This window comes from Hoplias malabaricus, chromosome X2, assembly GCF_029633855.1.
Source record: "Hoplias malabaricus isolate fHopMal1 chromosome X2, fHopMal1.hap1, whole genome shotgun sequence".
Lineage (NCBI taxonomy): Eukaryota > Metazoa > Chordata > Actinopteri > Characiformes > Erythrinidae > Hoplias > Hoplias malabaricus.
The window spans coordinates 51,574,007-51,600,011 of NC_089819.1; the positions used below are offsets into that span (position 1 = coordinate 51,574,007).

At 41.4% G+C, this 26,005-nt stretch overlaps 2 protein-coding genes across 7 annotated transcripts in view; one reads left to right on the forward strand and one right to left on the reverse strand.

The window, feature by feature from the left end:
- The window catches only part of LOC136676246 (ras GTPase-activating-like protein IQGAP1), a 38,866-nt gene extending 37,107 nt beyond the window's left edge, over positions 1–1,759 (reverse strand). Inside the window, exon 1 of the mRNA XM_066653101.1 lies at positions 1,479–1,759. Coding sequence (XP_066509198.1) covers positions 1,479–1,524 — 46 coding nt within the window. The 5' untranslated portion in view covers positions 1,525–1,759. The remainder of the gene's footprint in view (positions 1–1,478) is intronic.
- On the forward strand, positions 1,330–9,053 carry LOC136676247 (cocaine- and amphetamine-regulated transcript protein-like). Of its 6 annotated transcripts, none has more exons than XM_066653105.1 (4): positions 1,330–1,428; positions 7,758–7,911; positions 8,090–8,164; positions 8,375–9,053. In XM_066653105.1, the coding sequence occupies exons 2-4, from the start codon at positions 7,783–7,785 to the stop codon at positions 8,480–8,482; spliced, it is 312 nt and encodes a 103-aa protein (XP_066509202.1). In that variant the 5' UTR covers positions 1,330–1,428; positions 7,758–7,782; the 3' UTR covers positions 8,483–9,053. The 6 variants fall into 6 exon arrangements, 5 of the variants coding, with proteins under 5 accessions (XP_066509202.1, XP_066509201.1, XP_066509203.1 ...); XM_066653104.1 differs by having other exon boundaries at positions 1,351–1,466; XR_010796270.1 differs by lacking the exon at positions 1,330–1,428 and adding an exon at positions 1,879–2,100 and having other exon boundaries at positions 7,845–7,911.
- The last annotated feature ends 16,952 nt before the right edge of the window (positions 9,054–26,005 follow it).

The following is a 26,005-nucleotide window of genomic DNA, read 5'->3' on the forward strand; positions in this document are numbered from 1 at the left end:
TTAAATAAATAAATAAAACGCTGTCATAGATGGAAATTCTGATACAGAGGATTAAACAGAAATAGTCCATCACCCATCGCCTTTCTTGATAAACAAGTGTGTGACTCTCAAGGGTTCCTTAAAATGTACCTAAAAACAGGTTGTGGTTTGTAGTGGAACCCTTCGAGGGCCCTTTTTCCAGATTTTTTAATAATAGAAAAGAAGCAGTTAAAGAATTTTAGTGTTGATTGTGCTTTATATGGTCTTGGATTTTAATAAGGAAAGGAGAGAGAGAGAGAGAGAGAGAGAGAGAGACAGAGAGAGAGAGAGAATAATATAGAGAAATAGAGAGAGGTGTGTCGTTGCAGCCATCCACTTCACTTTAGATCAGTAAAGGCAGGAAACTGTGCAAACTCTTCCCGCCAGCTCTACAACTCACCAAAAAACAAAAAGAAACCTCAGCAGAGGAAAGTAAACACTCAGTCTGTCCAAGATTTCTCTCTTACTCTGTTAAAGAAACAGGGCACGGCCTGACTGACCATACACAGAGTGGCCTTATAGGTGTTCACAAGGTTAATATCACAGAGGAGTGTAAGGTGTGTGAGGTTTGCTTCATTATTATTTTTTTTGTATAGAGCTGGGAGACTACTATAATACACACACGTGTCTCCACAGTAAGGACAGTAATTGTATGTCCCCCTACAAAGACAATGGCTGTGTTGCAGCTCACACACTCCTGTTCTAAATAGTAGGCCTATGCTTTAAAATTGGACATGGCACCACTGGAGATTGTCTTATATGATAAATTACTTAGTGTGGTATATTTTAAAAGACAGGTAGACACAAACACACTTCTGTTTTACTATTTTTTTAGGCCTAGCTCCAGATGAGGAAAGACAAAATGCAATTCTGAAATTGTGAAATTTTGAATTGTATTTTGTTACTGAACCACTCCTTCAAGGCCTTGTTTGTAGTGATGTGGACAGATAGGATAGGTATGTATTTCACAATTTCACAAGCCTTTGGATAGACTTTTCTGAAGGTTTTTTAAAGTGTTCTGAGGTAAATGTGCCTTTCGGTTCACACCAAACGTTTGTACAGCTACTTGCTTTAAGAGGCTGCTGCGTGTAAAGGGTTAACTACCATTAAATTTCACCAAAATGTAGTAAAGATAAGGGTTTATCTTCCTCAAGTCTGTTTTTAAAGAACTTCTGCAAAACGAAATGATGTGAAATGATGGAGGTGAGTTTTTCTGTCCTCAAGGAGCACACTGAGGACTTTCAAATACAGAGAGAGGCTCTTGAAACGCGGAAGTCCTCCAACACGTTGGTTAAAAAGTAGCAGCAGCACAAGGTGTAACTTGAAGAAATAGCTACATTCAGCGACTAAAAAGCTGAGAGAAACTAAAGGCGTAGCGCTACATTCCCCGGGTCCTGGAGCCTTGAGGAGGTTAGGGAGCTCAGTAAAAGTGTCGTGAGGAGACAGTGGTAAATACTCACAGCCGTATCGTGGACGCAGAGCGTCATTTTCATCCGAGGTTGACATGTTTCTCTAAAGTTAAATCCACTCTCTTCTTTTCTCCTCTCTTGCCTCTATCTCCGTGTGGCTGAATGAGGTGTCCAGATAGTTTCAGCTCCCTGGCCGTGTTTGGGCGCCTCTCTGGCCTCAGGTCCTCCCTCCTCTGCACGGCTTCTCTCTCTCTCTCTGAAACTTTCTGCTCTTTTTCTCTCTTTTTTTTTCTTCAAAGCTGAGCTCAGGGTGTGTTCCTCCTCAATCCTAAACTATGCGCTTCAGGAAAGAGAGAGAGAGGGGGGGGGTGTAGAGAGAGAGAGAGAGAGGGTTTTGCGACACCTGCTGGACACATACGGCAACACTCCCATAACATTAAAATCACCTGAGTAATGAAGCACTTTTATTGCTATTGCGCTGAATTAAGGGAATGTGGATTCTGCATTTAAAGGAACACTGGTCAGGTTTGGTATATTTCCTCATTGGCTCTTCCTACTGTTTCAGAGTGTAATTACAGCACTGCTCTGAAATCAAGGGAAGTTAGTATCGTGAAGTTACTGCAGCACTGAGCCTGGGGTACTAACATTGGAGGCCCTGTTCTCTCTATTAGAGGTCAGTGAACCATCACAACGATCTTAAAGCTGTCATTTTAAGCTAGGAATACTACCTAGTGTTCATTTAAGTCATGCATGGCAAGGAACTAGTTTTGGGTGTTAAGTGCCTTGCTGAAGGGCACATCAGACATCAGTGTTGAGGGAGGAGAAAGCACTGTTCCATCCTTTGCTGTAATTCCATCATAATGTTTACTGAAGGTCCAGGGGATCAAGCCCATGACCTTTGGGCCCAAGCCTGCTTCTCTGACCTTTAGGCCACAGCTGCCCTGTTTATATTATGCAGCTCCCCACTTGCAGACGAAACAGCTCTGACCTGTAAAGGCATACTGGTAATATCTTGTAATTGATGAGGTGTAGTATCCATGGATCAGAATGATCTATATCCACTACTGCTCAAACAGCCTGAGATCTGGGGGATTTGTAGGCCATGTCAACACCTGGAACTCTGTCACATTCATCAAACAATTCCTGAAAAGTGTGGCAATGTGCAGATGTATTAGAAAGCAATACAGAGCCGACCAGCTTCTCTCTTAGCTCCATGATCCACTGCAGATGCTCATTGCTTAAATGCATGTACTTTTAGAGGTGGAAAGGGGACAGCATGGGCACTTTGACAAGTTTGACCAGTTTCACACTGTGCTTTGACAGCAGAATTAATTTTAAAACAGTTTGTGCTACAGTAGCTTCTCTGTGGCTCCACGTGTGCATCCATGGGCACTTATGGTCCACCAGTTTTCCTTTTTTGGACCATTTTTGATAGGTACCAACCACTGCACAGCAGGGACACCTCACAAGACCTGCAGTTTTGAAGATGCTCTGAGCAAGTCTTCTATCTGTCACAGTTTGGCGTTTGTCACTCAAATCCTTGCAGTTTATCCTTCTTTTTTCAACTTCAAGGACTCACTGTTGACTTGCTTCTATATACGCCCCACCCTTGTGTCATTTCTAATAAGATTTTATTAATTTCATCTGTCAAAAATATTTAAATTGTAAATAACATACAGATGGCGGCACGGTGGCGCAGCAGGTAGGTGTCGCAGTCACACAGCTCCAGGGGCCTGGAGGTTGTCGGTTCGAGTCCCGCTCCGGGTGACAGTCTGTGAGGAGTGTGGTGTGTTCTCCCTGTGTCTGCGTGGGTTTCCTCCGGGTGCTCCAGTTTCCTCCCACAGTCCAAAAACACACGTTGGTAGGTGGATTGGTGACTCAAAAGTGTCTGTAGGTGTGAATGTGTGTGTGTGTGTGTCTGTGTTGCCCTGTGAAGGACTGGCGCCCCCTCCAGGGTGTATTCCCGCCTTGCACCCAATGATTCCAGGTAGGCTCTGGACCCACCGCGACCCTGAACTGGATAAGCGCTTACAGATAATGGATGAATGAATGAATGAATGAATAACATACAGATATTGTATCATGGCACAATGGGTAGTGTTGCTGTCACACAGCTCCAGAGTCCTGGGGTTGTGGATTCGTGCCCCAGTGTAGGTTCTGTCTGTGAGGAGTTTGATGTGTTCTTCCTGTTTCTAAGCAGGTTTTCCTCTGGGTGCTGCAGTCTCCTCTTAAAATCCAAAAACTAACGTTGGTAGATGGATTGGCGACTCAAAAGTGTCCATCTGTGTGAGTGAATGCGTGAGTGTGTGTTTCCCTGTGATGGGCTGGCACTCGGGGCACCCACTGTGACCCTAAACTGGATAAACAGTTACAGACAAAGAAAACAATAATATTATATAATTTTTTTCTGAATGTTCATTTTATACCATTCCACCACCAAAAGAAATTGGAAGTGTAGAAATATCATTTGCTTTTAAAGAAGTATTAGGTTCCATCTAATAGCAAAACAAAAAGCAACACACCAGTTCAGAAAACACACACAGCTCATTTCCTTAATGGTGACAGATCCATATAAGGCCTTGTTTCTCTGTTCTCTTCTCTCAGACCTGATACAGTGTGCTTTAATATCTCGATACATAGTTATCCCAGTGTTCAGTGATGCTGCACACTGAATTATTATTATTGTGTCCACAGGCTTTGAGAGAACACCACCTTTCAGTTATACTTCAGTGACGTTTAATCTCATCTCTATCTAAAGCATCTGTATTGTGTGGTCAGTTACTAAAGCCATTTTGTGTTTGCTTTAGCTGCTGAAAGCCATGGACTCAAAGCATGTTTACAATAAAAGCCAGTGGGCAGTTGTTTCTATGTAGTTTCTATGGAGATTTCCAGGTCAGTCCTTTGGAGGCACATTAACAAAGACCACTAGCATCGATCACGGTCCAATTCAGCAGCTCAGCTCAGTCTGTTATTGGGAACAGAGCTTGAGGTCTCCCTTGGGTTCCACATCTCTTTTGGATACTTACCACCAACAGCCCTGTGTAGGACTTTGAACACCTCTGATCAAATCACATATTTTGTTGTTTGTTTCTTAGGGAAAGAGGTTATTACATATGCCATATTGTATTGGGGCGGCACGGTGGCGCAGCAGGTAGTGTCGCAGTCACACAGCTCCAGGAACTTGGAGGTTGTGGGTTCGATTCCCGCTCCGGGTGACTGTCTGTGAGGAGTGTGGTGTTTTCTCCCTGTGTCTGCGTGGGTTTCCTCCGGGTGACTGTCTGTGAGGAGTTGGTGTGTTCTCTCTGTGTCTGTGTGGGTTTCCTCCGGGTGACTGTCTGTGAGGAGTGTGGTGTGTTCTCTCTGTGTCTGTGTGGGTTTCCTCCGGGTGACTGTCTGTGAGGAGTGTGGTGTGTTCTCTCTGTGTCTGTGTGGGTTTCCTCCGGGTGACTGTCTGTGAGGAGTTGGTGTGTTCTCTCTGTGTCTGTGTGGGTCCTCCCGCAGTTCAAAAACACACGTTGGTTGGTGGATTGGCGACTCCAAAGTGTCCGTAGGTGTATGTGTGTGTGTGTGTGTGTGTGTGTTGCCCTGTGAAGGACTGGCGCCCCCTCCAGGTTGTATTCCTGCCTTGCGCCCAATGATTCCAGGTAGGCTCTGGACCCACCGCGACCCTGAACTGGATAAGGGTCACAGATAATGAATGAATGAATGAATGTATGTAAATGGGCAAAAGTGTTTTCTCAGTAAGGGATGTGTTTTTTTGTAAAATGTCATTTGACTTCTGTGATGGTCCAAGGTATGTTCCTGCCTTGAGCGCAGAGATTCTGGGTACGTTCTGAACCCACCACAGCAGTGAGAAGAGTAACGTTTTTACAGAAAATGAATAAATTAGTAAATGTCATATGACCGGGGGTGCCAAAACTTTTGCATAAGACAGTATGGAGATTTAAACTCTAATCTGACCCTTATCCTAGCATCACCCGTGTGATGGGAGTCCTGCTGATGAAGCACAAGCAGGGCTCCTTTTACAAAAACATTGATTAATTCATTGTCTTTAACCATTTATTCAGTTCAGCGTCCCATTGGGTCTGAAGACTACCCAGAATCACTGTGCGCAAGGTGGGAGCACACCCTTGAAGGGTTGGCAGGGCATTTCAGGGCACCACAGACACACACATTCACTCGCACCTAAAGACACTTTTGACTTTTTTACTTTTTGGAGCCATGGTGCCACCTTTTATAAAAAATACATCGTTACAAAAACAACACATTTCACATCGTGTTCCTGCTGAACAGTAGTAAGGGAAAGTAGTAATGTGCTAAACTTAAATGTAGAGCTCTTGAAAAGTGAAACGACAGCAGTCAGACAGTTAATCGATCAACATGTGGAAGGCATGTTGGGTTATGATTCATAAACCTGCTGCATTCTGTTTGGGGTTATGGTGGGTCTGGAGCCTACCCACAATCACTGGGCACATGGCAGACCCAAACCCTGGATGGTGTGCCAGGCCATTTCAGGGCATCACACACTTACACCTGTGGACCTGTTTTAGTAGCCAAATCCACTGGCATGAGTTTTTGGATCGTGGGAACAAACTGGAGCATGGTCCCCACAGAAAGCTGCTGTTAAACACAGATCTGTATCATGGAGCTGTTATATTTCTTTGTCAGTGGGTTTTTTAGCTGAAGAAAGTGTTTTCTCAGTGGAGGAATATTGGGACTATCACTTTCTTGTCTCCTGGGGAGGGCAAAATAAAATGTGGAGAAGACCAGAATTTCTACAGGGAGGGACTAACATGGACAAAAGGCCGGCCTGGATATGAAAATACAGAGCAGAAAACAACACACGCAGATTTGTTTATATGCTCAGGATGCATTTACTCCACAATATCCATTCATTCATTCATTATCTGTAACCCTTATCCAGTTCAGGCTCGCGGTGGGTCCAGGGCCTACCTGGAATCATTGGGCGCAAGGCGGGAACACACCCTGGAGGGGATGCCAGTCCTTCACAGGGCAACACACACACTCACACCTACGGACACTTTTAAGTCACCAATCCACCTACCAACGTGTGTTTTTGGACTGTGGGAGGAAACTGGAGCACCCGGAGGAAACCCACGCAGACACAGGGAGAACACACCACACTCCTCACAGACAGTCACCCGGAGGAAACCCACGCAGACACAGGGAGAGCACACCACACTCGTCACAGACAGTCACCCGGAGGAAACCCACGCAGACACAGGGAGAACACACCACACTCGTCACAGACAGTCACCCGGAGGAAACCCATGCGGACACAGGGAGAACACACCACACTCCTCACAGACAGTCACCCGGAGGAAACCCACGCAGACACAGGGAGAACACACCACACTCCTCACAGACAGTCACCCGGAGGAAACCCACGCAGACACAGGGAGAGCACACCACACTCGTCACAGACAGTCACCCGGAGGAAACCCACGCAGACACAGGGAGAACACACCACACTCGTCACAGACAGTCACCCGGAGGAAACCCATGCGGACACAGGGAGATCACACCACACTCCTCACAGACAGTAACCCGGAGGAAACCCACACAGACACAGGGAGAACACACCACACTCCTCACAGACAGTCACCTGGCGAGGGAATTGAACCCACAACCTCCAGGCCCCTGGAGCTGTGTGACTGCGATACTACCTGCTGCGCCACCGTGCCGCCCCTACTCCACAATATCCTTTATATAAATGAAGTAGGGAGTTTATATCCTTTATATAAAATTTGTTTGCTCTTCTATTGAAGTTTAAAATGTCAGATATATCACCTTTAAATAAGCTTGAGTTTGAGAAAAAACAAATAGGAATAAAAATGCAAATGTTCGCTGACCATTGCCTATGAAGTTCACTTGGATCAAATTTTGAACTTTAGTAGGTTTTATCACTTTTCTCTTCCATATTTTACAAAGGAAACAGCATTTTTACATGAAATTAAAATGAAATTATACTAATATTTAAGCATGTTCTTTCTTAAAACCTTGTTCTCGTGTTTTTGGTTCCGTAGTAATGAGAAAGAAGGTCCACAGCGTGGCATGTTACTGGTTAAAACAGACTGATATAAACTTGATTACTCCTGGAAATATCTGCAGAGCTCAGAGGATGTTTCCTGTTTAGGTATAAAGTGGATAACTCTGCAGAGAAAAGCCTGAGCCTATTACGACTCATAAAGCCCAGCTGGAGGGTGGGGGCTCCTCACTTTATAAAGAGAGCCTTGGGCCGGTGTGAGACTGTGTGAGTTGGCTCATTGACCTCCCACCCCTCAGACTGAGTGTGTGTGTGTGTTTAAGTGAGAGAGAACATTGTCTCAGGACCATGGAGAGCTCAGGACTTCTCTCTGTACTCCTCTTCATCACTTTCTTCACCTTCATCTGCAGTGGTCAGCTTTCACCTGATATTTCTACAGAGGAGAGGAGCTCTGACCCGGCCACTGAACAAGAGCTGGTGAGTCAAGTATTTAGAATCTAAACAGACAACATACAACACACTATATTTATAAATGTTTTAATATTCGTTTTTTAACATCAAAATATACAAATAGCCTTTCTCCTTACGTACAGTGGAATTCGAAAGATAGATAAATTAGTTTTAGATTTCTGAGATTTGTTTTTTATTTCTCCAGATTGAAGCAATGGAGGAACTTCTAGGAAGATTTCAGGAAAATCAGCCATCAACGGAGAAACGATCTCTTCCCAGGGCAAGTACATGTCCTCTTTATTTTCTCCTTCATTTTCCTTCATTTCTCCATATTCCTCTTTGTTTGTTTCCCCTTCTCCGTCCTCCACCACATCATTTTCTCCTTTTTCTGTCTCCATTTACTTCTTTTCTAATGTCTTTTATATTCTGTTTATTTATATTATTATGAACACACATGTTTATGGGCTGCTGTGATGTGCTTTGTACCCAGTGTCTGGTGGGTTCTCGCTGTGCGATGAGGGTGGGTCCGCGCTTTGGTCCGCTGTGTGAGTGCAGAAAAGGAACCTACTGTAACTACCTCATGCTCAAGTGCATCTGAACATCCAAGCTACAGAGCTCCGAACAAAACTCAGAGCTCCATCAGAACAAGGACTTCACTTCTGCTCGCTTCATCACCCAACACATCACATCACACCGAATGCAGGTTTCCTGTTATAAAGCATTTGTTCATCTTCCATAAGAAAGAAATTAGTTTTGTTTGGCATGTGTGCATGTGTTTGTGTAAAGTATGTGTAATTTGTCGAATTTTGTGTTGGTTACATGTTATCATTCAATTATTAACTTATATTTGTTCAAAGGAAACCTTATTTATGTAGTTAATGATGCTTCTATCCTCAGCCAAAAACTAAAATGTAATAATGATGCTTATGGACTACCAAAGAGACAAAAATCAAAAATAAATACGGAAGTGATTATGTGAGGAAAGTCTGTTAAACTCAAACTTCATATTGTTTTCAATCTACACTGCTTCAACTAACAGTTTGTGAAATGTTCAGACAGCAGCAGCTTTTATTGGTTCTGTTTAGAGATACTTAAGTGAGTGATTTACAAATGTACTCTATGGCATGCAACAATGAGCAAAAGTACTGATATGTTATTATGTAATTATAAAAATTTCCCACAATAAACACCTTCTCTCATTCACTCTGTCTTTGAACTGTTCTTATTATTATTTAATGACAATTACGTTGTTTTCCTTGTTGTCGATTGACTTATTCTTTTTGGTCCAGTGTTAATGGTCCTGTTGTCCACAGAGGTGCTCTATTCTTACCGCCAGTCTGCATAATTACTAATTCATGCTTTTACTCCCTTAACATCACAAACAGAACCAAGAACAGCACTGCAGGCATTAAAACAAGACATGATGACAAATGCACTCTGATGGTGTATCTCGTCTGGACACTTTCAAAATAAAGGCTCCTTTGTGAAACCAATTTCAATGGAATCTATCGAACCATTTGGTAAATGAGGTGAATATGAATTCAATACAAAATACAAAGGAAGGACTGTTACTGTGGTATAGAAGGATTGTTTTTAAATATTTAAGCATATATCTTCACATGCAAAATCCTCTTAAACACTGCAGTACAAAAGATTATTTATTTAACTGCTACTGAAAATTTTTACATCTGATATTTACAGTGGAAAACTGTATTTTTCAAAGTCAGCTGTAAATGTAAATCTGAAAAAATAGGCTATTTAATGCACCCTTTTACTGTATTATATTAAAATGTCTCAGTGAATATTTTCTCTCAAATATTAAATATTACTAGTAAACAACGTCTTATTCATCAAGTAACAAATTGCTTTAAATATTTCAGACCTGGTTCCTGTCGTCTCACGCTGAAAAATCAGTGAAATTCTCTTTTAAACTGAATCATTGAATATTACTTTACATTGTAAAAATATATTTCATGCTCATGGTTGGATCTTTAATGGGGCTGCAATTGTTTATTTCATGTGGGTCACTAAAAATCTGTCATTTTTGTCATTTGTATCTGTAGTATACTTATTATTGAATCGTAACAGTGTTTATTTTCTAGCACCAATATGTTTTTAAGAGCATCCTAACAGACAGTTCTAATTTTTTATAAAATGGGCAATACATTGCAAAATGCACGCACTCTGCTTGTGGGTCATATTAGAAGTGGAAGCTGAAATGTAAGGGGAGTGAACTGCTGAGATTTTAAATGGGTTTGTTTACTCTGATAATGAACTGTAGAGTAACAGCTGGTGGGATTGATCTTCAAAATACAAACGCAAGTGTTCAGTGGAGAATGAACCATGCAAAATGAAACAGTTTTGAATCACTCACTACTGCTGCTCATCTTCAGTAGATGCAGCCAATTCGATCCGAAGGCAAAGGTGCAGCAAATCTTAAGAAGTCAATAAGCTATGAAATGACACCTTTAAGGAGTGTGTGGTTTGTTGCCTTCAGGGGAAACAGAGCCTCCTCCAGTCAGGCATCATTTCAGACTGCAGTAAACCCACGTCAATAGGACAATGCATCTTTTAGTGTAGTGCTCCCTTGCTGGGCCTGATAATATCATTTATAAATTGTTGATGTCATAAGAAAGAACATGATATAAGTCCAAAATGGGAACCTTAACAGTTCCCTTTCCATTTAACTCTGTTTCAGGACACTCTTGATTCTCTGTAAGTAGAGGAGTGTTATCAAGAGCATTTTTTACTTCACCTCACTGACCTACAGAACACTAACAAGTTCTTTATTTCCAATTAGTTCAGCAGCAGATCACACAAAATTAGACCTTTCTGAAATTCCTAAAAACCACAGTAACCATTACTGAGACGAGGAGATGTGTAAGACCATAGACCCAGCCAGGCTATGCCACAGTTTTGATGTGTTATTAGAAGGTAAGTGGAGTATGAATGGTCCCTTTGTGGCCTAATAAAGACCGGGTTGCCTGCAGTTAGCAGCTCTCTGTGGACTCAGGCCTGACCCAGCTCCATTCGACCCGCTGCTAAACACAGAGACCCCAGAGCCTTGCTCGTTACATTACAGCTCACTAAAGGAGACAAGCGGAGCTCTGTGTGCTAATGAGTGCTCTGATAAAGCTCATCTTTCTCTGTTTATCTCTCCCTATATCTATCTATCTATATATCTATATCTCAATGACAAATTTATATCTGAACAAGCTCAGCAACTCAAATGAGACAATGTAACACTTTATTAATGTCTCTTTTTTTAACTAAAAAATCTTAATGTCTTGGCTATAAATAAGAACAAATTAATAAGAATAAAGTAATAAGATTATATATTTTATATTATATTTTATATATTACATTATCATACAATGATGGCCTCTCATTTCAGATCCAGAATTTATGCTGGTATTGACAAACCACTGTCACTTTTCAGACAAAGGGAAAGTCAATAAAGCGGTGGTTATGGACCTTTGCCCGACCTGCTGCTGAAGAATTTTTAATTGTTCTCCTGAGAAACACTTTTGCATAATTTACATTCCTTCTAAATAACCATAAACACATAAACTAGAATTAAACTCAGTTCCTGAATTCATGTCGCCCCAAGTGTAATGGATGAGTTCTTTCTGGTGCTTATGATGTTGTTAGGAAATCACAGGGATTCTATCTTCATGTTTACTACCTTAGCAAGGCAGCAAACTAGATAGCAAAACTGTAGATAGCAACCATGAACTAAAGACCCCATTAATCTTTATATATTTATATATTTATTAAGTATAATGGTAGTAGCATAGAGCACAAACATAGATTAAATACAAATGGGTGTAAGTGAAATCATAGCATAACCATAACTGGCTAACAAATGACTGGCTAACAAATGACTAGCTAGCTAGTTAGCAAGAAACGTTTACAAGCTGACAGCTTTCTATTCAAATAACTTAAATTACATAAATAAACATGCTTGTACATAAATTACAGGACAAATCTAAATCTTGCTTGTAAGTTGTTCATAGTTTCTTGTTCAAAACATAATAAATATAATGGAGTTAACTGTCAACAGTTATAGCTCACTGTATGGCAGCAGGAACCAAAAAATTAACCATTCATGCATTCACAGGATGACACACACACACACAGACACATTTAAAAAGTGCTGTATATCTGTTGTATGAGATGTCTTTTATATAAATATACTGACTCTTGATTCTGTTCTGTCATTTAGCTTCACAAATTATCCCAACACATTCTCCACATTCTCATTCCCCTGATTCAGAGAGAACTGCTTATTAATTCAAGACAACTCTGAATAGTCCTGTGGTTTGGTGTTCTCTCTATTCACGTACATCCTTTGGTCTCAAGAGCCATATTCCCTATTTTAATTATATTACCTGTTATTAATTTAATCTGGATGTGTTTTATATGTAAAAAGAAAACAAAGCAACGTGTCACACTTGTGTAATTCCACTGTTTATTTTTTTATACCTGTAATAACAGAGAAAGAGTAAGAATATAATCACTTTTACAAGAGTTAATTCTCTAAACTCATAAAGGAAATAGACTGAACACTAATTGTGTGCTTATTTGCACAGACAATTACAGAATGAATAAAAACACAGAAATATAAATCACAGGGGACGCTTCACTGTTGAGAAACATTGGTTGCAATTTTCCCTAAATGACCTGTGGGATTAGCAGATTTTCCCTTTGGTCTTCCACATCAATTTTTTAGCATCGACTCTAGCAAATCACCACTGGCTACTTTGTACCATATGAAAATGATCCATCACTATCCAGGACCGGGAAAATTACACACCGAACACTGAGTTTTTCCACCATCTCTCTCAAGTCTACAATAAGATAGTACTGTGTAATCCATTCTTAAAAACAAAGGCACCTAACTGTTTCTTGGTTTGGAAATACAAATACAAGAAAGACCCTTACCTGGTGTGTACAGGCTCTTAAACCTAGATTAGATTCTTCTCAAAGGTTCTTTAAAATACCATCCGATAAAAGGGACTCCATGGTTGTTTAATGGAGCGCCATATAAAGGCACCTTTATTTTGAACCGTGTTTAAAAAGGAGTTCCAGTGATTTTGTCTAAGCCCTTCAGAGTGGTCTGAGGATATTTGTGTAGCTCGCAATAGCCACTCTGTGTTTTGGATGGTGCTCTGCCACTCCAAAGGACACAGCTCCACTGACCGGTGCCGGGGGACACTAAACTCCTCCAGCCAACATTTTCAATGACTTTTACGCTCTTGTGCAGCTGCTTCACAGCTTTCCACTCCAGTCATGCTTCTCAGTGGAATTTAAAAGTTGTGCTGGTCTTTCCTTGCATTATTTATAATGATGCATGGAGTTATTACAAAGCGTGATTTGCCAAGACAAATAGTTCTTTGGGTGAATAAATTGAACAATGTTTTTAAGTGCCCAAGACTTTTGCAAAATTCTGTATATGGTATTATGGTTACCACAGTCCCCCATACAGCCAAGCACGGAAAGAGTGAAGCGCAGAGCAAAATGGCCCCCAACAACCCCCCATAGTCCCCTGGGGTGAGACTGAATGTTTATTGATTGTTGTGTTTTTGTTTGTTTGTTTATTAACAAATTATCTAAGTCATAATAGTTGTGTGCCCTGTGAAGGACTGGCGCCCCCTCCAGGGTGTATTCCCGCCTTGAGCCCAATGATTCCAGGTAGGCTCTGGACCCACCGCGACCCTGAACTGGATAAGGGTTACAGACAATGAAAGAATGAATGAATAATTGTTGTGTATGTTGTGTATAAAGGGACAGTGGATATTTGTTGTCCTCGTGTGTCTGTCTTGGTGTCTGTTGGTGACCCCTCCAGTGTTGGTGGCCCCATCGGATTACACTGGGTGGGGCATTACTCCACATTTGTAAAGACTTTTGGTAGATTGCCAAGTTCCTTCCAAGACCTACAACCAAACCTGTGCAAATTTTGTCCTCACCTCTTTTCATACCAAGAAAGCTACAGTGCATTTGATATTTGTGATGAGATTCCATTCATGATTAATACATATATTTATTCTGATCCTGCAGTGTTTAAATTTAACTTTACTTGAGTGATTTATAAACAAGACTCCAGACATTAACTGTGAAATGTGTGACGTGTTTGGCCTGAGGGTAAGGAGTGGTAAATTCCCATCTTTGGTTTTTAGGTATCCACCCAACTCTCTTTGGAGCACGCTGCCGTAATCTTCGACAGTGACTTGACTTAAAGAGGCATTCCACAAATGTTTAAGAGTTCTGCATCATTAAGTAACTGAGATGTAAACACACACAAAAACGATGTAGGTTATGTAGGGTGGTTTAATTTAAAACCACACTGATACTACTGGAATGTGAAGTGTGGTGTGTGTCTGTGTGTGTGTCTCTCTGTGTATGTGTGTGTGTGTGTGTGTTTACCATGTTGTGGTGTAAATCATTAAATTATAACTTGAAGACATGTTCTGAGGGTAGTGTTACAGAGAGGAAGGCATGGACATATCAACAAACCAACTTCTCAAGACGTGTTTTAATGTTGGTGTAAAGTAAATGATTGTGTAAATATTACGGTTAATGCAAAGGACAGGTTTGGGCTCGTAGTATTTATGGCTAGAGTAAATGTAAGTCTACAAACAAATGAAAGCAAATCTATAACAATCCCCACAATGCATAAAAACATTGGTGTGTGTGTATGTGTGTGTGTGTGTGTGTGTGTTTGTGAAATATTTTCCTGTTTTTCCAGGTCTGCAGAACGGCTGGCACAACCCTTTGCTGCCCCCTACTGATCATTACCAGCTCCTACAGCTAATGAATTTTGTTGTGCCATTGACGTAAGCAGTATCTGTAGTTATCTGCATTCTGATGTTAGTTAAATAACTTGGCTTACATGAGGTTGTGTCAGTGTTGTGGGGTGATGCTAAAGCACGTCAGGAAAACTTTGGCTCAGGTATGGGGTGGCATACAATGCTTTAAAGATATGATTTATATAAGAGAAGATATCTTATTTAGCGCAGTGTTCTTTAATGTAATGCTCTCTTAAAGAGAAACAGAAAGATCTCTGGATGTTTTCAGGCATGAAGCTAGATGGGAGCTTGATTTTCTGCTGTCTCTCAGAGATTTAAAGGCAATGTCCACAATTTTGTGGAACTGCCATTCTCTCAGGTTTGTTTACATTAAGAAGCCCCATGTCTTCATTTGTGGCTGAAGTTTAACTTATCTGTAAGATTTTATTCACTGTTCAAATCACCACAAAAACTCATTTGTAACTCAAGTCTTTGTTTTGTAGCTAATTTGCTCTGTGTTTACTTTCATTTGGCAATCTCCTGAATTTAGAGTCAGTACTATTCTAATCTGAAGCAGCAAAAATGGTGAAGAAACACTGCCCACTAAACAAGGAGCGTCCCTGGACGTTCAAAATAGGTCTAAAAGTAGTCTGTCCGTCAAGGACATATTTTAAACGTCAATGGACGTCCAAAATCCATCTTAATAAGTTAGTTAAGTGGTGACCAATCGATAACGTCAACGGACGTCCAAAATACGTCTAATAGTCGTCTTTTCAATGTCTGTGTTTGGACGTCTTTTCAACTTTCATTTTCAACCTTAAGAGAACGTTGATTAGACCGCATTCATTACGTTATTTCAACGTTGAATCAACGTCTAATTGTTTACTGGGTGTGGATTTTATAAAAATTGTTTTTTGAACGCCTTGTCGCTTTAATAACTGTTTACCTGTTGAAGTGATGGTGATCTACCAAATTTTGCACAAAAGTTAGTAGTTCCATTTTTTACTGTATTGTTAAATTATGTTTAGAAATTTTAAAAGTTAAACTTTCGCGATGGAAATGGATAATCTCCCATTTAATCATCATAAAAAATGAAAAATGCATTACTTATACTGAAAGGCCATTTGGATTTGAAATGTAATAAATTAAGTGAGGTCTCTGACTATTGCACAGTATTGCAGATATAATAAAATGTCCAGTGTGTGGTACTGTGGTGCAGAATTTCTAATGAAGACTTTTGGAATTTAATTGTATTTAGGAATAGCAAAGGTTTTCCTAGATTTTCAGTTAAATAATTATTTTCCTAAATAATCCTCATAAAATTAGAGGAACAGAGAAGCTCAGATATCCATTGAAAACTTTAACTGCAATTACAAAGGATTACTTTTCCCAATTTAAAGCAAACTGCTGTATTTTGCCTGTTAAAGTATTAACCATCAACCTCAGAAGCTGGAGGAATTCTCTGAGGAAAAGGGTGAGTGATGTAAGTCATTACCCAGTCTGCAGTGAATACAGCTTCTTTAATTATTTATCCAGTGGAGCTGCAGCTTTGTGGTGTTGGCAGAGGGTGACTGGTGTAATGAGTTTTTTCAAGATAAAAACACCAGGCCAAAATGAGGAGGTAAAGAGCTCCAATGGGAGCAGTAAATACAGATATCAGCTTTGTGTTTTTATTGAGGGATGATTGAGCTGTTCTCTGCTAATTGGTTTGTAGGAATTGTTGCTAAGTTGGATAAGCTTTACAGCGGGCAAATTTTATGTGTTTTTTGTCAAATCTGGAAATTTAGGCAATTTTTTAGGCAAAATATTACAGTGTAAGGATCAGTTTAATGTATTTTACCTGTAGTGTAATCAAGCTAACGGAGGGGGGGGCGACTTGCAGACTGACGTGCAGACTGACCAATTAAATGTTTACAGAGAAGGTTATCGACCAATAACGGTAGCTCTACCGTCAGACCGTTCAATCCGAAGACTTGAGGCTACTTAACCACGCCCCCTTCTCACTCAAGCGAACCAAACGGAGGGCATATACTATGTAAGCTCTAGAAAAACAAAATCCCGGACGTTTGTGAAATTCCGCCTGGACATTTATTTAAGTCTAAATAAGAGGACATGTCCGAGTAAAAGAGGATGTCTGGTCACCCTAGTAACTGTAGCATGGTGTTTACAATCTGCTAGTTAGCTACAACAATGTAGCCCAGCTAGCATAGCATTTCAATCTGCAAACTCTTTCTTGTTGAATCACAACAAGGAATAATAAAGAAATTGTACCACTGGGCTTTTCAGTGTCATCAAATTTGATGTTGATAATTGTGAAAACTGACTATCACAAAGCTTTCTATACCTCTAAAACTACTTATAGCTACAGTGGTGAGAGAAATGAGAACTACAGAGCACCAGCGCACACTTTGGGAGAGGTCTAAAGAGTAGTATTCGAGCACACCACCATGGAGTTCTTTAGCAAACAGCCTTTTAATTTTATGACCAACTGGCCCAAATGTCCACTCTCACTGTCACTGTTATGACACTATGACATTGTGTCCTCTGCATCTGAGCTGGATCTATGCTGTAATGGGTGACTTTAAAAAAATATGACACAACTCAGAGCTTCTATGTGTGGCACTGACATTTCGGTGAATTAGAATTTCTTGGAGTAGATGTTCGTGTGGTCTATCAGTCTGAGGATGTTTACATAACCTAATCCCAAGGATAGTCACTTCTGGAACGATAATTGCCTCGTTTAGAATTTATTGGAATAAATATTCGCCCCTGCATGAAGTGAAAATGTCATCTTTTCTGTCATCTCATTATTCCGTTCAAAACTCCAATGTCTGACACAGTCCAAAATCACTTGTAGAGGTTCTACAGGCTACAGACAAGATAGAAGAACTTTCTTTGTGCAGTATTTAACATTTACATTTGTTTCTCTTTCCCAGGAATCCTGAATTTTCCAAATGTAGTGAATAGTGTTTCATCAGGAATTATTGTGGTTCAGTATTCCGTTTATGATTATTTTGTATTGACTTATGTATTTAGTGATCTTTTTTTGTGACTTATGTAGCATTGAGAACTATAGTACAGTGGAAATGTGTGTGACCACACCCTTAATTTAAATACATTCCAGTAAATGAGTTGTATTTCTTTTCTGAATATAGACATTGATTATAGATTATATATAGATTATAGATTGAATATAGATTATGGGCTGGCATGGGATAATAACCATGCCAGCCCTGTTTTGAACAGATGTCACTCTACAGGTGTTTGCATCTATCCTTCTTTCCTTCTTCTGTGAGAAAACAGCTCAGTGATAGGAGTCTAAAAGTATGTGGAGTGTTCAAGAAACATGATATTCATTCGTTGAGGCTTCTGAATAATTTTGTGTTATGTTTTCAGCTTTTTCCCCAACACTGACAAATTCCTGACTGAAAATGATATAAATGAAGGATAACGTGTGGAGAAATGTCTGAGGAATTCATTTGAAAATCTGAATGTAACTGAATTATTCTCTGCAGTTACATTCAGAGTCAGCGTATGAACAGAGATACCTCAGTACATCATCAAACTGCATTCATATTTTCATCCTATTTTGAATATTTCTAAATATGATTTAAAATATACTCCGTACTTTAATAAAAAAATAATTGAGATTGACTTTTTAAAAGAAGAATGTTATTGTAGTGTTTCTCACTCTGCTCTGACTAAGACTAATGACTTAAAAAAGGAACTCAGTGGGTGGTGATGGGAGGATTCTTAGCAAAATATCTAAGGGTTAATGCCAAAGAACGCAGACTTTGTAGTTATAGAGTGCAATTAGAAAAATCAGCATGCGCCTCATCGGTACAAATAAAGCAGTGGAGGCAGGGCCAGAGCTTCAGCGCTGAAGTCGATTTTTCAGAGACCCCTAATTACCTCATGATGACGCACGATGGGCTCGGCTACAGACCCCTGGCCTCGAACACGCGGTGTTTCTGAAAAATAGTCCGCTGGGACGACAGCTGCCCCAGGCCATCAATCGCACAGCAGTGGACAGAGGTAGAGGCTCAGGAGAGACATGGAAAAGCTTTTTCATTTTATACATCTTACCACATACGGTAGATATTGTTCATTTGTTATGGAGATTACATGATCAGCTCTCAATGCATACAATATGTATGGACCATCTCATTTAAGCCCATAACATTAGCTTCCAAGGCAGAGCTGCTGGACGGCCTGCTTCCATTTGCCTCTCTGAAGCATCAGAAGTGAAGCTGGAAAAGAGAGAGAGGAATTAATTATTCAATGCTGTTAAGGGGAACCATTTATGGGGGAAAACCTTCACGTGAAAATAAAGCTGATTCCAGCTGACAGGGAAAATGTAACAGCAGCTACGCCTCTTCTGCAAAGTTTGCCTCAACTGTTGTTACGTAAAGCAGGCACATGTTACAGCTTCAACTTTTTTGTTTTTCATCTTTCACAGCCTTTGCATAGCCATGGGGAAGCATTCCTGTCACATCATTGTTCCAGGTTTGTTTTCCTTGTTTCATTGCGTTATATTTTTACTCTACAAACAGATACAAAAATCAAATAAATCCCCTGCAAAAAGAAACGCCTGTAATTCTCTCTTGCTTTAAAGCTTAAATGCTTCTGTGTCTCATTGCATCTTTGCCAGCTAGCTTTAAGTGGTGAGAAGAATTGTCCTGAGAACAAAGTGCTCTCCTGCTGCTCTAACCAGTGTTTATTTAACACCAGGATCAAGAGCGCTGGCTCAGATATGTTCCTAAACTCTTAAAAGTGAAAGTTCCTAAATGGGTTTTGGCTTGGACTTAAGGTGCTGGGAGAAAATTGTCATCTCCTAAAAAGTTGGTACAGTTCGTGAATGTCAATAGAAAGAAGTGATTAGTTTACTGATGTTATTTAACTCGTATTAAATTGATTTTTCAAAAACATTATTTAGGGGCGGCGCAGTGGTGCAGCAGTCACACAGCTCCAGGGTTCGAGTCCCGCGCCGGGTGACTGTCTGTGAGGTGTGTGGTGTGTTCTCCCTGTGTCCACGTGGGTTTCCTCCGGGTGATTGTCTGTGAGGAGTGTGGTGTTTTCTCCCTGTGTCTGTGTGGGTTTCCTCCAGGTGACTCTGTGAGGAGTGTGGTGTGTTCTGCCTGTGTCTGCGTGGGTTTCCTCCAGGTGACTGTCTGTGAGGAGTGTGGTGTGTACTCCCTGTGTCTGCATGGGTTTCCTCCGGGTGACTGTCTGTGAGGAGTGTGGTCTGTACTCCCTGTGTCTTTGTGGGTTTCCTCCGGGTGACTGTCTGTGAGGAGTGTGGTGTGTTCTGTCTGTGTCTGCGTGGGTTTCCTCCGGGTGACTGTCTGTGAGGAGCGTGGTGTGTTCTGCCTGTGTCTGCGTGGGTTTCCTCCGGGTGACTGTCTGTGAGGAGCGTGGTGTGTTCTGCCTGTGTCTGCGTGGGTTTCCTCCGGGTGACTGTCTGTGAGGAGTGTGGTGTGTTCTCCCTGTGTCTGTGGGGCTCACAGACAGTCACCCGGAGGAAACCCACACAGGTAGTGACTGCGACACTACCTGCTGCACCACCATGCCTCCCTATGAACAACATTTATTGCCAATTTATACATTTTTCAAAGTGTTCCAGAACATATATACAGTATGTTGGTTTAATGCATTCACTTGTAGTTTGCACGTTTGCCCTTTTATTGACAGGAACCTTTCTTTTGGTCAGATACCGGTGTCCCAAGCTGGATGTGCACAATACTGTATATTACACACTGACTCAGTGAGTGCTGCCATTATTATTATCAGCAAAAGGACTTACGCAATCAACAGACAATGCCACAGATGACACCTACTCAAAGACTAATCTCCTTCACATTGAGACACGATGATGACAAAGGAGAGAGCGGAACCATAGTCTCTTTTTCTTATTTTCTGTCCTCCATTTCTCTCTCCTCTCTGTTTCTTTTTAAAAATCTCTCTCTCTCTCTCTCTCTCTCTCTCTCTGTGGTGTCTCTGTGAAGTTACACCTCTCATTCTCTCATCAACAGCAGGTTGATCAAGTCTCATTTGCTTAAAACAGTCCAGCTTGGGGGTCATCAGAGCTGAATTCTCTTGACAGTGCTATCGTCCACCCCCCTGTTCTCTGCTTTTTTGATGGCCACTCGAGCACTGAACAAAGGCCTAAGGCTAACGTGGTCGGCTGGAACGCGGCTGCTCTGTGCTGCTCAGAGTAATTAAGGCCCCAGTGTGGATGTATCTCAGCCTTTACTCTGATTAATGAGAAGCACATGATACCCCCACAACCCCCAGCTCCTCTCTACCCTCCTCAGCCACACTGGACAATGTTTATATCAGCGGTTACTCCCCTCGGCCAACAATGACAGATCGTGACAGGGGTGAATAAGTGAGAAAAAAAGTTCTAGAGGGCATTTAGATTTCTCTCTGTCTCTCTCTCTGCTGGATATAAATCACAACATTGAACATGAACATCTACAGGAGCTATATATATAAACATTATCCATAACATTATGGCCACCTCCTTTCTACACTCACTGTCCATTCTCTTCATACTGTTGACCTTCAGGAGCACTTTGTAGTTCTATAAAGACTGTAGTCCATCTGTTTCTGTGTTTATAGTGTTTACAGATGTATAGCAATCTACAAATCATGTGATATCACTGAAGGGAAAGTACAAACATTGTCATCCCTGCTCAGCTGAGAGTTGTTTCTTCTAAAAACATCCATCCATTCATTCATTCATTATCTGTAACCCTTATCCAGTTCAGGGTCGCGGTGGGTCCAGAGCCTACCTGGAATCATTGGGCGCAAGGCAGGAATACACCCTGGAGGGGGCGCCAGTCCTTCACAGGGCAACACACACACATTCACTCACACACTCACACCTACGGACACTTTTTGAGTCGCCAATTCACCTACCAACGTGTGTTTTTGGACTGTGGGAGGAAACCGGAGCACCCGGAGGAAACCCACGCAGACACAGGGAGAACACACCACACTCCTCACAGACAGTCACCCGGAGGAAACCCACGCAGACACAGGGAGAACACACCACACTCCTCACAGACAGTCACCCAGAGCGGGAATTGAACCCACAACTTCCAGGACCCTGGAGCTGTGTGACTGCGACACCTACCTGCTGCACCACCGTGCCGCCTAAAACATCCAAGAAAATAAAAAATAAAAAATTAGTAATGATTTGATAAAAGTGCAGAAGTGGGTTTCTGTAGAGTATATGACCCTGATGCTCACAGTATGGGTTACTCATGAAGGAAACATATTCATTCCCTTTTTCACAAGTCGGACAGCCCTGTTTCAGAGTCTGTTCCTTTAAATGACAATGAGCCACTGTTCACCCTGACCACAGCCAACAGCAGTGAGACACGAGGAGCAGAAACTGTAGTTTTAATCATTTTTGCTCAGTTTTCTTTCTTTTCCATTCTCATTTTTTGCAGTTTTCTTTCAGTGGTCTTATTCTTCTGTGTTGATTTTATTTTTTTGCACGGTTTGACATTGTCTTTGTGCCTTCACAGGTCTAGTGCTGTGATTGGAGTGACTCAAATGAGCTCTACAGGGTGGGTCATTTATATGGATAAACCTTAATAACATGGAAATGTTTGGTGATATTAACTTCCTGTTTGTGGCACATAAGTATATGGGAGTTGGGAAACTTTTCAAGATGGGTGGTGGCCATGGCGGTCATTTTGAAGTCGGCCATTTTGGATCCAACTTTGGTTTTTAGTGCATAAAGAGAAAAACACATAATCATGTAGCAATTTCACATATCCAGTGGTCTTGAGGTTTCCATTGATGACGAATGGCCCCACTATCTTTGTACCCCATATACCACACCATACCATCAAGATGTGCAGCACCTGAAACTACGGATACTGGAAGCCTGTGCTAGCATTTCTCCTGCAGTGTTGCTATCAGTGTGTGAAGAGTGGGAGAAGAGGGTTGCATTCACAATCCAACACAATGGGCAGCACTTTGAACACATTTTTAAGTGGTCAGAAACTGGTAAATAACTCATGAAAGAATAAAATTATGTTAAAACCAAACACACCATTGTTTTTCTTGTGAAATTCCCAATAAGTTTGATGTGTCACATGACCCTCTTCCCATTGAAAAAAAGGTTGGATCCAAAATGGCTGACTTCAAAATGGCCGCCACGGTCACCAACCATCTTGAAATGTTTTCCCCCTCCCATATACTAATGTACCACAAACAGGAAGTTAATATCACCCACCATTCCCATTTTATTAAGTTGTATCCATGCAGAGCAGCTTGTATGAATTAAGTATTTCTTGCGTCCTACCCAATGCTGTTAGTGTTTTCTCTGATGAACCATTAGATTACAGCTCACATGCTTCCAAACAGAAAGGCCATGACAAGGTGATCCTCTGCTCAAATTAAAAGCAAGTTATGTAATTAAATATGCACCAACATTCAATATCGTAATCTATTCTTTGAACTAGGGCAGATTTGATTAATAAAGGCCCTGTCTGGATTGATGTAACTTCATATGAGTTTTTAAGCCCTTACTGCCTCCGGGGCCTATATCCCTTTCTCTCTGTGTTTCCACTGAAAGATGACTATGATATTTTTCTCTTATGAATGGACTGTCTGTTTGGTTACCAATGATTTCCATCAGATCTCAGTGCAGAAGTCATTTTTTACACTGATCTTTTTGATAGATCCTTGAACAGCCCCTAAGGGAAAATGAGCTCTTACCATCCATGACCCTTTAATGAACCCTTCTTCAGAGTCACTCAGATCACCTCCCGTTTGGTGTTGATCCCAAACAGAGTGACCTCAGGTTGTCAGTAACCACATTCTGGGGATATTGTTAGTAACAAAACATTTAAATATCTGAAAGGAGAACAGACACGTGATTAGGCACCCACAGGAAAATCAATTGCAGCTGGAGCTCTCATCAGCTGATGTAATTGAAACAGGAAATAGGATCGAGCTTGTGAAGGGGACGAGGGCATTGACACGCGGTCAGGGCCAGCCCCAGGGGGCACCCTGAGCCGTGCTGAGGAAGTTTAAGAGGAAGAAAGTTGTAAAATAGTGTGAGATAATGAATTCAAATCGCTCCCACACACTAAGGCTGCATCGCCTTTGAGGGCTGACTTGAAAGACACCACCGCCCTCTTCATCCGCAACACTGTGGAGACAAAAACAAACAGCCGGCTCTGGGAATCCCTGCTTTATAGACGCCAATTATCCAAACACAGGCTAATTGTGAAAGCTTAAAATCGAAACGGTCTGGCATTCCTTTGTTCGGGAGATTACGGTTGTTTGGATAAAGAAAGGCCTTCTCGAATTTAAATGAAACTCAAATTAAACCTCTGAAATGCTCAGGCATTTTCAGCTACAAAGAGGGTCTCTGGTGGTCTGATGTGTCCCAAGGACAAAGATAGTGCAAAGTGGCATTTAAACAATAGTAAAAAGCCTCCTCTAGTCACCTAAGAAAAATTGGCTAATAATAACAAGGACACATAGCGTCTGTTGTGAAGCAGTTGCTAAACGTGAGTGAGTGCGTGTATGAGAGTGGGTGAGGAAGTGAGTGATTTACAACCCAGGTCTATGAGGTATTTCATTTCTATGCTGTTTTGTTGTTTAACACAATTTAAAACCATTGCCAATTCCACTCTCTAGCCTGGTTTCCTCCAATCACACGACAGCTACTTTGGCAGGTGGAGGCAGCATGTTTCCTGAGATACGTGAGGCCAGGTATGGCTTCTTTACTGTATCCCTGGGCAGAGCAGCTTACTTGGAGGGGAGCACTAATGACCCAGTTCCTTTATATCAGTTAACAATCACAATACAAAATGCTCTGTACCATTTTAAGGGAATGTTGCTTATATTTTAACCTTTAAAAGGAGCATCTCATTCCCAAACATTGTTATCTATGGGCCGACCCAGTGAGAGGCTCTTTAATAGTTCTCCTTCACAACTGCTTTTGACACCTACGTTGTTGATCTTGAAATCTTTGGAGGTTCCTTGGACTTAGAAACAGAGTCCAGTGCAGGTCATCTATCACTCACCCAGTCACTCACACACAATTTCAATTTCACAGCCAACCCACCAGCATCCATCCATCCATTCATTATCTGTAACCCTTATCCAGTTCAGGGTCGCGGTGGGTCCAGAGCCTACCTGGAATCATTGGGCGCAAGGCGGGAACACACCCTGGAGGGGGCGCCAGTCCTTCACAGGGCACCCACCAGCATGGGTTTTTGGATTGTGGGAGGACACCAGAGCACACAGAGGAAACCCAAACAGACACAGGGAGAACACGCTAACGTCTTCATAGACAGTGACAGGTGAGGCTTGGACCCAGGACCAATGTCTGGAACGATGCTGCAACAGCTGCATGTTGTTGTTTTATTGCTTTTTGCATCCTTTGAAGCCAGTAATGCTCAGAAAGAGAGAAATAAATGAGTAAAAGCCAGGACACAGTAGATATTTTGGTCAGAGTCAATATGTTCATTAATGTGGGGGATGTGTGCTTTGAAAAGGAATGTATTTAATATTAACTACATTAACATGTTCAACAGTCAGATAAGAAAAGCATTAGTGAATTACTGAGTTAGTGTAAAGTGTGTAGCTCTGGTGGTGGCTGTAATGAGCTGGTGGCTGGAGTTTCTGATGAGGATTTTATGTAGTAATTGCTACTGTATGAGTCATACAGTGAACCGTATTTTTTTTCTCCTGATGCGATTTGCGTCTGTAGCTGAAAGTAAGTGCAAATGGAGCTAGCAATAAGTAGTAATCAAAGCCATGCTTTCTCTCGTTATTTCAGTGGGAAAACAGCATGCTCTTCTTCCTTACCGCTCTTCAAATTAATAAATAAAGACCTTACAATATAGAAAAACATTCCTAATGGCACCACATACCCGCAAACACCTGTCAGAGAGGGCTGCGGAAGCTCCCTGTCATCAGATCTTTTCAAATCCACCCAGTTCCGTGTTTTTAAGGTTTTTAACAAGTGGATGCTTCAAAGGGCAGCTACTGTGGGGCGAACTGACTCAAATTCCACGCAGAAGGTCATTAAAGACGGGCAGGACAGGGGGACGAGCAGAGCCCAGACACTGAATGCATGGCATTTTAAACTTTTACATCAAATGACCTCAGGAGAGTGTCACGATGGAATGCGATGCATGGAATGTAATGAATGTCTATGCATGGTATATATATGATATATTGTTCTCCCTGTGTCCGGTGGGTTTCCTCTGGGTGACTGTCTCTGAGGAGTGTGGTGTGTTCTCCCTGTGTCTGCGTGGGTTTCCTCCGGGTGACTGTCTGTGAGGAGTGTGGTGTGT